Source organism: Jaculus jaculus, chromosome 2, assembly GCF_020740685.1.
Source record: "Jaculus jaculus isolate mJacJac1 chromosome 2, mJacJac1.mat.Y.cur, whole genome shotgun sequence".
Lineage (NCBI taxonomy): Eukaryota > Metazoa > Chordata > Mammalia > Rodentia > Dipodidae > Jaculus > Jaculus jaculus.
Genome location: NC_059103.1, coordinates 105443604 through 105457467, shown reverse-complemented (window position 1 = coordinate 105457467; position 13864 = coordinate 105443604). Strand labels below are relative to the sequence as shown.

General features: G+C 43.5%; 1 protein-coding gene across 2 annotated transcripts in view; it reads right to left on the bottom strand.

The window, feature by feature from the left end:
• Eif4e (eukaryotic translation initiation factor 4E) overlaps nt 1-13607 on the bottom strand; it is a 50093-nt gene extending 36486 nt beyond the window's left edge. Inside the window, exon 1 of one of the 2 annotated variants that reach the window (XM_045143810.1) lies at nt 13518-13607. In XM_045143810.1, the coding sequence (XP_044999745.1) occupies nt 13518-13535 (18 nt within the window). In that variant the 5' untranslated portion in view covers nt 13536-13607. Of the gene's footprint in view, nt 1-12388; nt 12410-13517 lie in introns of those variants that run through there. The other variant, XM_045143811.1, reaches the window with a different exon arrangement.
• Between the last annotated feature and the right edge of the window lie 257 nt (nt 13608-13864).

Here is a 13864-nt window from a genome sequence, read left to right as displayed (position 1 = left end):
TACCCACATGATTACCACACCCAAATTCCAATGCTTTTTTTCTGATGACCAAAATAAATGAACAAGTAAGTTTGAGCACCGGTTAATGAACAAGGCTAGTTCAGTATCTCTATATCTACCACTTCACTACTTCTGTAAATGGCTGTATTGGACATGCAAATGCTCTTATAAGCAAAGACAGCTGCACCTCTATCAGTTTACTAACCCAACCTCAGAGTATGCTAAAGGCACTACGTTAATTAAACGTATGTAAAAGGAGTAGAAAGAGAGGTAAGGAAAACCATGGTTCGTGAAAACAGCCAACACTTACGCATCCAAACTAAGTTTTCTGTTTTGAGATAGGGTCTCACTCTAGCCCAGGCAGACCTGGAACTCACTATGTAGTCTCAGGGTGGCCTTGAACTCACTGCAATACTCCTATCTCTGCCTCCTGAGTGCTGGGAAGGCATGCACCACCACAGCTGGCTCTTTTTTAAAAAGTGTTTTAGTTTTTATTTATTTATTTGAGAAAGAGAGAGGCAGATACAGAGAATGGGTGTGTCAAGGCCTCTAGCTTCTTCAAATGAGACACATGTGCCTCCTTGTGCATCTGGCTTACGTGGGTACTGGGAAATTGAAGTTTGTTCCTTATGCTTTTGCAGGCAAGTGCCTTAACCACTAAACCATCTCTCCAGCCCCTAAACTAAGTTTAGTTACTTGGTTTTTATTGTTGTTTGTTCAAGATAAGGTCTCACTCTAGGCTGGTCTGGAGCTCACTGCTGGTGATACATCTGCCTGCCTCTCCAATGCTGAGATTACAGGCATGAGACACCATTACTGCCTTGAGTTTTTGCTTGATAGGTGCTGGTTACTCAACAGTTACCAGGTAACTATTTGTTTTTGTTTTGGGTTTTTTTTTTGGGGGGGGGGGGCTTTCGAGGTAGGATATCACTCTAACCCAGGCTGACCTGGAATTCACTATGGAGTCTCAGGGTGGCCTCGAACTCATGGCAATCCCCCTACCTCTACCTCCCAAGTGCTGGGATTAAAGGTGTGCGCCACCACGCCCGGCTCCAGGTAACTATTTGTCTATACTTTATCCCTAAACAGTCAATCTTCACAAGGCTGTGAAGCCACTGGTCTCTTCACTCTTTAGACAAACTTAAATTATGAAAACTTCACAAGCCCTAGCTACATTCTGGACCATTTATGTGTTTATGGAGAGAAACGCCATTTTTAATTAGCTATAATAAAGACTTATCACCAGGTAATCTTGCTCTCTTCTCCCTGTGACCTCTCTGTTGGAACAAGCAATGTGACTCTTGTCTCAGCTTGAGACACGGAAAAGGCTCAGCCTATTTCCCAGTTTGCCATCCATCTGTGTCATGCTTTGGGGTAATTTCTCACTTTGGTTGCATATACGGTTTATCTTTGATCTGAATCCTTCATTATTTCAAAATCCTCACTGGTCTTCCATGTGAAGACAATCTTGGTTCCTATGCTTTGGCTTCCACATGTGGGTGTCCCTGTCTTCCCTCTCCCTTTCCAGGCAAACAAGGAGAATATTCCTCTGGAGCTATTTCCTCCTTGGGTTTTTATTCCTCCTAAAATAAATCTATGTCATGTTTTGGCACAACTTCTCACTCTGATTACAGGTAGATATAACTTTCACTGTCTTTACTACTCATTTCTCATCAGAATTAACTGAAATATCTGCTTTGGTGCCTTCCGTTTTCCTACTTAATCTCTTAATTTCCTTCTCTGTGGAGGTACAGGACTGATGCCTTTATGCTTTACACCCAGAGTGCATGTTTCTTCTAAATATTTTTGCATGGGCTTCTAGGTCCTGTCTTCCACATGTGTAACTGCTCCAGCCTTTTTGTAGATACCAAGTTTCCCTAAATAAGCCTCACAATTTGTGATTTCTCCCTAATAAACTTGGTAATTCAACAATGGGCATGACAGGGCCTCCAGCCACTGCAAATGAATTCCAGGTGCATGGTCCTGGGGAATTGAACCTAGGTCCTCTGACTTTGTAGGCAAGTGCCTTAACCACTAAGCCATATCTCCAACCTTGCCCTTTTAAAAATATTTTATTATCTATTTATTTATTGGGGAGGGGGAATAGAGAATGGATGTGCCAGGACCTCTAGTCACTGCAAACAAACTCCAGAAACGTGTACCACCTTGTGTATCTGGCTTTACACGTGGTTATGGGGACTTTAGGTTTGCAGGCAAGCGCCTTAACTGGTAAGCCATCTCTCCAGCCCCTTAATTAAAGGTTCTTGAGCCCATTTTTATAAAGTTTTTGGACTCTGATGTTAACAGCTCTGTCACTTGTAACAAATGTATCAATATGAAGCAAGGTATTCACAGCAAGAAAGCTGTAAGAACTCTACTTTCAGTTCAATTTTGTTTGGAATCTAAAACTGACCCCCCCCCAAAGGAACAAAACAGCAAATAAGGATTTTGGGGGTCAGCCTGGGCTACAGCGAGATCCTACCTCGAAAAAAAAAAATTTTAAGGCTTGTGGCTGGGGGACGTCATAAGGAGTGGAGGACACAGAACAAAAACTACTTCTGTTGCTTGACTTAATGGATATATTATTCCCATCAAACTGTTCTAAACACTTGTGTTTATGCCCATATATTAATGCTACTCTCATTTTTGGTTAGAGAAGGTTCTTTTTTCAGTGGCCATGACTCACAACTCACTAAAGTGCTGGAAAGTGACAGTATTCAGTACTAAACTCTATCTCTATCACACCCTCCAATGTCCAGGGACCAATGCAGAAGAGGTAGCACAGAATGATTGTAAGAGCCAACGGAAGGGGAGGAGTGCTTTTCCAAAAGCAAAGTGCCCTAGACATTCATGACCCTGCCATGGTGGATAATAGGAGGGAAAAAAGGATGACATCAAAATAGGAGAGAGACTAGTTAGACAGAAGAGGGACGGTTTGGAAAGGGGGAAAATGAGGGTTAAAGAAGGGAATTATAATCATGGCACATTATTTATATCTATGGAGTTTGAGCCAGGTGTGGTGGGTGGCGCATGCCTTTAAACCTAGCACTCAGGAGGAGAGGGAGGAGACTATATAGTGCATTCCAGGTCAGCCTGGAAAAAAAGGAAAAAAAAAAAGAACAAATTTTCCTGAAAGCAGTGGTAGCACATGCCTTTTATCTCAGCAAAGGTAGAAGGATCACTGTGAAGCCAGTCTGATACTAGAGTGGGTTCCAGGTCAGCCTAGGCTAGCCCCCCCAACCAAAAAAAAAAATTGTAATTAAAAAATCTTTCCCCATGGAAGGGCAAAATCCTACTTCTTTTCAATTCAAAAATTTAATGCTGGGCTGGGGAAGTGGCTTAGTGGTGAAGGCGTTTGCCTGTGAAGTCTAAGGACCCAGGTTCGATTCCCCAGGTCTCAAGTTAGCCAGATGCGCAAGAGGGCACACATGTCTGAAGTTCGTTTGCAATGGCTGGAGGCTCTGGTGTGCCCATTCTCCCTCTCTCTTTCTCTCTCTCTCTCTCAAATAAATAAATAAATAAATAAATAAATAATACATTTCTTTAAAAATTACTGCCTTTTATCCTAGCACTCAAGGAGGCAGAGGTAGGAGGACTGCTGAGAGAACAAGCCAGCCTGAGACTACATAATGAATTCCAGGTCAGCCTGAGGCTAGAGTGAGACCCTACCACAAAAAAAAAAAAAAAAACACCACTTTCCTATTTTATAAGGCACATATTGGCAAACTTTCTATAAAAGGCTAAATCTATCATTTATTCATTATTTTTGTTTATGGTCCTTTAAAACAATAAACACTACTGGGTAACAAGACACACTATGCAGATCCCAACATAGAATGTGGTATCCAACTTTACCTGAAAAGATTTTGACATTTTGATTCAGTTTACACTTAGGGGTATTCTCCAATATTAAAACTTTTTCAAAAGAAACTATGAGGTTTATAGAAGTCTCTCATATTCCTCCTTAGTATAGGTATACAGTGCTCTTACTTTTTTTAAATTTTTATTTATTTGAAAGCAACAGAGAGATAAAGAGAAAGAGAGGGAGGGAGAGAGGGAGAGAGAGAGAGAGAGAGAGAGAAAGGGCGCACCAGGGCCTCCAGCTTCTGCAAACGACTCCAGACATGTACGCCCCTTTGTGCATCTGGCTAACATAGGTCCTGGGGAATTGAGCCTTGAACTGGAGTCCTTAGGCTTCACAGGCAAGTGCTTAACCACTAAGCCATCTCTCCAGCCCAGTGCTTTTACTTTTGAACTAACAAACTGATTGTCAGGGTTATAAGTCCTAGGCAGTGAAGAAGGCACTTGCACTTAGGCATGTTAATACTGCAAATTACTTGCTAGGTTTATCATTCCTGGTACTATTTGACAAGAGTATAGAAAAACTGTACTATATCATCAAAATGTAATTTACTTATAGCTGCACAGTGGCACACATCCATAATCCCAGACCTCAAGAGGTAGAGGCAGGGACTGGAGAAATGTCTTACTGGCTAAAGTACTTGCCTGCAAAGCTTAATAACCAAGGTTATTAGTAACCCAATTCCCCAGTACCAGGTAAAGCCAAATGCACAGAGATGCATGCATCTGAAGTTTGTCTGCAGTAGCCAGAGGCCCTGGCACACCCATTCTCTCTGTGTCTCTTCTCTCTCTCTGCTTACAAACAGATACAACTTTAAAAAAAGACGGGGCTGAAGAGATGGTTTAGCAGGTAAAGCACTTGCCTACAAAGCCAAAGGACCCAGGTTCAAGTCTCCAGGGCCCATGTAAGTCAGGTGCACAAAGTGGCACATGTGTCTGGATTTTTTTTGTAGTGGCTGAAGACACTGACACACCCATTCCCTCTATCTGCTTCTTTTCTCTCTATTATAGGAAAATAAAATAAATTTTAAATAAATTCCCCACAGGAATCAGTTATGAGTTTGCATGCATATAAAATAAATACAGGAAGCTCAAAGAATAAGCATTTAGAAGACCTGAGGGTGGGACAAAGGGGGAAAATACAACTAGGAAATTAAAAATCAGATGTAAAAAATAAATTAAAAAAAAATCCATGAACTTTCCCAAATAACTAATCTAAGACATCCAAACTCTGAATAACTGCTTACAAGAGAACAAGGGGAGAAGGAATATAGGAAGGAAGCTAACTTGGGAGGGAGGGAGGGAATAAATCACCAATAAATCTGTCAGAAGTGAGGCCATATGAGCTGCTATATTTAAAAGTCCAGCCTTTTGGCTTGGAGAAGGCCAAGGTCCAACTTTTTTCAGTTGTCCCAAATCTCAGTTCATCAGACTCCAGCTGAACTTTATGCCAACCCAGTTCAACCCCCAGATCAAAGTTGTTTATCTGAGGTACACCAGTGATGAAGTCAGCACTGTTTTCTGCTCTGGCCCCCAATATTCACCACCATCCGGACTCTGTCTCCAAAAGGGGGAAAACAAAAGGATGGTGATGGTACTGCCAAGGCAGATGGTAACTATGACAGGAGAATTACACAACTGACCAAGCCAAGCTGAGGTGGTACTTTGGCTTTTGCCCTATCACCAAAGTCGTTGAGGAAATTGCCAATGGACAAAGAGTGCACAGTGGAAAGTATCACTTCTAATAGGACTATCAGCATTATTCCAGAGAATTTTCTGGAACCACTGAAGAGATGATGGGAGTTTGTGAGCTGTGATGATACCAACAGTAGAAAAGTACAATTAGTTAATAAATACAAGAAAAAATATTTTAATAAAGGATCATCTGACAGCCAGAAATAAAACTGTAAATAAAAACCCCAACACAATGGATGAAAACACACTGAAGACAAGGAAAAATAAACTTCTACATAGTGGAAGTGCTCAGAGAACTGCCTACATTACAAAAATAAAAGCCATCAGAGTAACTGCAAACTTATTAACAGCTACAAGAGATGTAACCTCCACGTGTGCACCATGACATACACACACACACACACACACACACACACACACACACACTCCCCCCCCCTCTCTCACAGACAAATTAAAAAAAAATAATGCTGGTTGCCTTAAGGGCTAATATGTCTGAATAGAGATCAGTTTGAGATTTCACTGTATGCCCTTGTTCAAAAGTGTGTTTTCAACAATGTGTCTAAAACTATTTATTCAGCTTGAAAAAAATCAGAAAATGACTAACCTACAAAACAATTTTCATTTCATGAATCTTAAAACACAGAATTGTTTCTAGAATATATTTAAGTAATTCACCCAGTAGTTAAGGATGTAGCTCCACTGGTAGAGTTCTTCAAAGCCACAAGATAGACCCTTAGCACTACATAAACTATGTGAGCCCATCTATAATCCCAGTACTTAGGAGATAGAGGTAGGAGAATCAGAAGTTCAAGGTAAGCCTGGGCTACATAGATAGGATGAGAGGGAGAAAGGATATGAATTTATCCAAAGGGGACATCTTGTTTTATACCTTACAGAAATAAATGAAATACAGAATGAATACATGTGTTTGAATACACATTGGATTCTAGAGCCATAATGTGAAATTTGGAAATCACTAAACTGGAGATAGCTAATTAAATTTGAAGGTAAAAATAAATAAATTTGAAGGTAGGATTAGAGAGATGGCTGAATGGTTGGAAGCACTTGCTTGTGGACCCAGGTTACACTCCCTAGTCAGTACCTATATAGAGCTAGATGCACAGACTGGAGCATATATCTAGAGTTATTTTGTAAGTGGGGGAGGGCCCTGGCACACCCATTCTATCTAGTAAATATTTAAAACAAATAAATTTGAAGGCATTAAAATTTGAGCTGGAGCCGGGCATGGTGGCACACGCTTTTAATCCCAGCACTCAGGAGGCAGAAGTAGGAGGATCGGCGAGAGTTCGAGGCCACCCTGAGACTCCATAGTGAATTCCAGGTCAGCCTGGGCTAGAGTGAGACCCTCCCTCGAAAAAGCAAATTTGTGTGTGTGTGTGTGTATAAAGCTAAATACCATTATCTATAAACCAAAAATCCAAAAAATTTGACAATCCAAGACATATAAACTTCACAAGTTCAAATGAAAACATATCACTCAGAATCCCATCATCTTACCCATCTTCCAGAGGAATAATTTTATATTCTATTGATTAGTATATAATGATGACCTCTATATCCATTTTATGCCTAAAGTACAAATTAAACAGAAAGTAGTGTGGATTTTTAGTTTGTATTTTAGTTTTTACTTTGTTGTATAGGACATCAATAAAACTTGAGATTTGAATTGAATTTAACTCTCACAAGACTTACGTAGCCTTGGTAGAAAGAAAACTGCTAAATTTGCTAAATTATAACTTAGCAATAATTTTTGCTAATTTGTTAATTTTGCTAAAATATAATTTTTCAATACTTTTATTTATTTGAGAAGAGAAAGAGAATAGGCATACCAGGGCACCCTGCCACTGCAAACGAACTTCAGATTCAACACTTTGTGCATCTGGCTTTACACAGGTACTGAGGAATCAATCATGACTATCAGCTTTTGCAACTAAGAGCCTTGTGGTAGTTACTGTGTCTGGTTTGGATGCTCATCCCAGCAACATGGAACTGTTGTTTTATTATAAGCCTTTAACCACTGGGCCATCTCCCCAGCCCTAAAACATAAAAATTTTTAAAAATACTTTTATTTATTTAAGACAGAGAATTAGTTGACTATAAGCATGCCAGGGCAAACAAGCTCTGGACACACACCACTTTGTGCATCTGGCTTTCAGTGGGTACTGGGGAATCAAACCCAGGCTGTCAAAACTTTGCAAGTAAGCACCTTTAACTGCTGTGGCATCTCTCCTGCCCCAAACACAAATTCTTTGCCTACATTCATTCTTTTTGTTTTGAGATAGGGTTTCACTCTAGCCCAGGCTGGCCTGGAATTCACTATGTAGTCTGAGGATAGCCTCGAACTCATGGTGATTCTACCTCTGCCTCCTGGGAAATGGGATTAAAGGTGATTAAAGGTGTCACCAGGCCTGGCCATATTCATTCTTTAAAGTGTGCGCATTTTATTTTTCCATTAAGACATCAAATATTCTTTTCATTTTTTTTCCTGAGGTAGGATTTCACTCTAACCCAAGACCTGGAATTCACTATGTAATCTCGGGGTGGCCTTGAACTCATGGCAATCCTCCTACCTCTGCCTTCCGAGTGCTGGGATTAAAGGTGTGTGCCACCACGCCTGGCTAAAACATCAAATATCCTTGGGCTAGAGAGATGGCTTAGTGATTAAGGCGCTCGCTTGCCTGTTAAGCCTAAGACCCAGGTTCAATTCCCCAGTAACCATGTTAAGACAAATATAAAGGTGATGCATGCATCTGCCCCCTCAAATAAGTAAAACATTTAAATGATATCAAATATTCTTGACTTTGCTAGTACTTGTAATTACCAATTATTATGACACTATTGTCCATAAGAACTTATACAGCAATACTAAAATGTTTAAAAGGTTTACAACCATATTGACTGTCAATGTAAAGGTAAAGAAATAGAAACTGCCGGGCATGGTGGCACAGGTCTTTAATCCCAGCACTGGGAAGGCTAAGGCAGGAGGATCTCTGTGAGTTTAAGGCTAGCCTGAGACTACATAGTGAATTCCAGGTCAGCCTGCACCAGAAAGAGACCCTACCTGGGTGGGAGGGGAGGAACAATTTAGCAAAACATCCTAATAGGGAAGAGGCAAGTAACACAAGAGACCAGAAGGGAAGCAATCGTTCATGTTCTCTAGAAATATACCTATAAAGTTCTGGACCATTTAGTAACACACCATCAGTACAAATAGTCCTCCTTCTTAGCTGTGGGTTTGTCAGCAGCACATGCAACCAACCTCAAGTGGAAAATATTCAGGCACTTGTACTAACACATACCAAATTCTTTTATCATTATTCTCTAAATAATACAAGGAACTATTTATTTAGCATGTTACCTTAGGTATTATAGGCAATTTAGAGATGACTCCAAGAACACAGCAGGATGCATGTAGGTTATATCCAATATACCCAAGCTATCTACAGATTTTTTGTGTCTGTGAGGGTTTTAGAACCAATTCCACCTAACAACTACTAAAACTGTCTGTCTAGTCTTCAGATCAAAAATGGATGCTATTGGGCTGGAGAGATGGCTTAACGGTTAAGCACTTGCCTGTGAAGCCTAAGGACCAGGTTTGAGGCTCAATTCCCCAGGACCCACATTAGCCAGATAGATGCACAAAGGGGCGCGTGCGTCTGGAGTTCGTTTTTGCAGTGGCTGGAAGCCCTGGCATGCTCGCGCGCGCGCGCTCTCTCTCTCTCTCTCTCTCTCTCTCTCTCTCTCTCTCTCTGTCACTCTCAAATAAATAAATAAAAATAAAACCAAAAGAAAAAAGTTTTTAAAAAATGGATGCTATTGTCTTAGAATTCTTTATTTTTATCCAACATGATTGTATAGTAGCACCTAAAAAAATTAACACATTTTTAAATTTCACAGTTGTGGCAAAATTCCTGGTAAATTTATCAAAAATAACCCCCCTTGCTGATGTTACCCAACAATGCACACTACATGACTATTAGCAAGACAGCGTCATAGTTATGAGCACACACTCTCTGGAACTTGGCTGCTTTACTTTGAACTCCATCCACCTCATAACTCTTCCAAGCTACATGATCTTGGACAAACTGGTCATACAAAGTTTATGTCTACACTTTGGTTAGCTCATCTATGATATCATATCACCTATCTAGAAGAATTGCTATAAGGACTAAATGAATATATATAAACTTGTCACAAAAAAATTTTCTACATTTTTTAAAAAGCATTACAAGCTAGACATGGTGGTATACACCTTTAATCCCAGTACTTGAGAGGCATAGTAGGAAGATCACCATGAATTTAGGGCCACCACAAGACTACAGAGTGAATTCCAGGTAAGCCTAGACTAGAGAGAGACCCTACCTGGGGGAAAAAAAAAAAAAAATCACCCAATGTCTACAGAAGGGTATATGCAAGAAAAATTCATGGCTCTTTTTAAGTGCTCTTAATTGAACATACATACAAGCATTAAAGAAACTTCAAGTTAGCTGAAAATACCAATGACCAAATATGATTTTTTACAGGCTCCAACACAATACCTCAACTAAAATCCCACCGTATTCAGTTGTTTCAAAAAAATATTCAGACAACTGGTGAAATAAGCAAGGGTGATGTTTTCCTGTGAACTGGATACCAGCACAAAGGGGAAGGAGATCAACGCAGAGAAAAATCAACTCCTACCAAATCAGAGAGCCAAAGCCTCAGAGGTCCCCAACACCTCAGCACTGAAGCAGACCAAAAATGAACCCAACATGGCTCAGGGAAATCTTGCGGAAGAGGGGGCGGAAAGAATGTCAGAGTTACATGTTGGGTCATGATTTGCAGAGACATTTATCATACTAATAACTGGGGGCTATCTCCACAATGCACGACCCATTTTCATTAACAAGGAGGGTCTAATGGGAAGGGGTAGATCACAGATGAGCCTAAATAATGGTACCAAACTGCCTGTATTCACTGAAATGAAAACTAATAAATTAAATTAAAAAAAAATTCAACTATTTTAAAGTGTACAGGCTAAAAGTGTAGTTTAGTGGTGCCAGTGTACTTAACATGCACCAGGCCCTGGACTGAACACCAGCACCAAAAAACAAATTCAATAACTTTTTTTCCTTCTCTCAATAATTTTTTAAATATTTTATTTCCTTATTTATTTATTTGAGAAACAGGGAGAGAGGTACAAAGAGAATGGGAGCCCCAGGGCCTCCAGCCACTGTAAATGAACTCCACAACTCCAAACGCATGAGTCACTTTGTGCATCTGGCTTACAGGGGTCCTGGGGAATCACACCTGGGTCCTTTGGCTTTGCAGGCAAACGCCTTAACTGCTAAGCCATCTCTCCAGCCAAAATTCAATAAATATATAACAAAAGTATCAAAAAAATACTGCATGACCAACCTGTGGACAAGGGCACTTTAAAATTAAATTTTTGCATTTCTCATTTAAAAAAGCATGTCAATACTATTTTACATCCATCCCAAAGTACTGATTATAGCTTCAAAGTTTTTTATTTTTTATTATTTATTAGTCAGAGTGAGAAAGAGAGCACGCGAGCAAGTGTGAGAATGGGAGCGCCAGGGCTTCCAGCCACTGCAAAGGAACTCCAGACGGGTGTGCCCCTTGTGCATCTGGCTAATGTGGGTCCTGGGGAATTGAACCTGGGTCTTTTCGCTTTGCAGGCAAGCATCTTAACTGCTAAGCCATGCCTCCAGCCCTTGTTTCCGTTTTCACCTTTACACATTTTAGGTTCCTCTTGTCCCTTAATTTAAGAACACTATCCCAGACAATTCCAGTCATCCATGGAACTGCCCTCATTTGGGACCGCAACACTAGCAGTTAAGGCCTTAAAGGTTAGAAATGAAGTATAACTTTGTACCCTAAAGAGCACTCACCATTCTAAACATAACTGGGGCTATAAATACATACTGTCTCACTCTCACCTACCACTCTAGTTTGTAGCTTAACAAAATTCAAAGACCAACTGTTACAATACATTACTACCTGCTTAAACTAGAACTGTTTTTAGCTTTGCCTCTATTACTACCTGTGTATTTTCCCTAGCACTGGTAGAGGTAGATCCAGCCAAAAGTAGCCATCCGCCGGGCGTGGTGGCGCACGCCTTTAATCCCAGCACTCGGGAGGCAGAGGTAGGAGGATCGCCGAGAGTTCGAGGCCACCCTGAGACTACATAGTGAATTCCAGGTCAGCCTGAGCCAGAGTGATACCCTACCTTGAAAAACCAAAAAAAAAAAAAAAAGTAGCCATCCAGAACTTGTCACAGGGTTTAACTTTTAAGTATTTATCCCTCTTTGCTCCTGTGTGACATTAATATTTTAAAGTTGGTTTCTTTTAGTAGTAACTAATGGAGCCAGCTTTGCAGAGAACCTAATTCCAAGGAAAACTAACAATAACACAAAAACTGCCTTAAATTCTCAAAGGTAAGGGCATTTGAAAGCATTAACCTAATCCAAACACGTCATTCTGTAGTGCATGGGAGAATTTTTTTTTTTTAAGTTACATACACCTTTGTCTTTAAAAGCCAAAGCAAACTGGCAAACCTTCACCCAAACCAAAAGCTACCACTGAAGATACACAAAAATACTCAGCGAAGAAGTTCTACAAATGGTTCCTGAATGTCACAGGTTTTGTAGTTGCTAAATATACTTCATTGTGCACCTGAGATTTTTGTCACGTAGGTGTGACATTCCTTAAAAAAAGAAAAAACAGCAAGTTGGGCCCACAAGTTTCAGACAGGCAGTTTCCGGCAAAACCAAACTATGACAAAAATACCCTCCGCCTTGGTGTGGCTAACCATCATCGTTCTGGCCTGTGCGCAGCTCGCTCCAACAAGATTTCAAACTGGAGCCTTCACGGCGATGTGGGCACGAGAGAAAAAACTCAGATGGAAACGCAATCTTGAAAGTTTTGCTTGCACTGAAGTGTTCGTTGGAAATCCTCCCGGTGATGCCGCCAGGGAAGCAGGGAGGCAGGCACCCGGGTCCGATCGTGTGCTGGGCGTGCGTGCGTGCGTGCGTGCGCGCCGCGCGGAGACAGATGAATGAATGGAAGGCCAGCGCGTGTGAAAGACGGCCGGGCCGGCGGGCCAGCCGGCAACCAGACCGCGGACCGAGCGCTAGGCCTCGCTCCTCCCCCTTCCCTCCTCCATGACAGCCCCGTTCCGGAGCATGGTCGAGCAAGGACAATGTGATGCCCCCTTCTCGCCGCTGCCACCCCCCTCATCCAGCTCTAGGACCGGGACCCCCGCCACACGGGAGTGTCCTCCCCACCCCCAATCCTCTCCCTCGCTTCCCCTGCCGCCGACCGGGCCACTCGCGGTCGGGCGGGCGACGCCGGAGTAGCACGCGCTCGCCCCTCGGGCTGACCGCCGCGCGCGCCGCGGCCCCTCTCCGAGCCCGAGCGCGGCCCACCGGCTCCCCGCCACCCCGGCACCGGACTCCCGAGGAGCAGCGCGGACCGCACGCGATGCCCGCTGGAAGGGGGCGCCGCAGCGCGGGGAGGGCGGCGAGGAAAGGCTGCCCCGGGCTCCCGCCTCCGGCTCACTCCCGGCCGGCTTCACCGCCCACCCTCGCCGGCGGCGCGGTACCCGCGAGCAGCCGGCCCCCTACCCGAGTACGCCGCCGCGCCGCCGCCCTCCCTCCTACGGCCTCGGCCGCACCCCCGGGCAGCGCGGAGGCCGCCGCCCCTCCCCCACCGCGCGGGCCGGGCCCCCAGCAGAACGTGTGCGCTCCACGCTGCCGCGGCCGCACTCCCGGGCAGCCCCGGTTGCCCGAGGAAGGTCAGGCCCGGGGCGATGGGTGGGGGGGAGGGCGAGGCAGAGGGTAAGCGAGCGCGCCGGGAACGCCGTCCCGCGGGGGGCCCCCTGAGCGATGGGACACGGAGCGCGGGGACCCACGGGGGTGGGGGCCGAAGGCAATACTCACCGGTTCCACAGTCGCCATCTTAGATCGATCTGCTCGCACAACCGCTCCTGAAGGGGAGGGGTGAGAGGAAAAAAAATGAGATTCAAACCGGATTGGTCGGCGGCTGGCCACGTGACGGACGTGTCCGTTTGGCTCTGGCGGCGCCTGCGCGAGACTGCGGCTGCGTGGGTGACGAGAGACTTCTGGGAAATGGAGTCTTTTTTTTTTTGGTCGTCCTTAAGGCAAAGTTTTTTTTGTGGGGTTTTTTCCTCCCCCAAGGCTGATCACGTGGCCGTGGGGTCTGGTGCGCGGGGCTGAGCGCCTTGTGCTTCTCAGACCCGGGCGCCTCCGCGTGGAGAGCGGCGGCC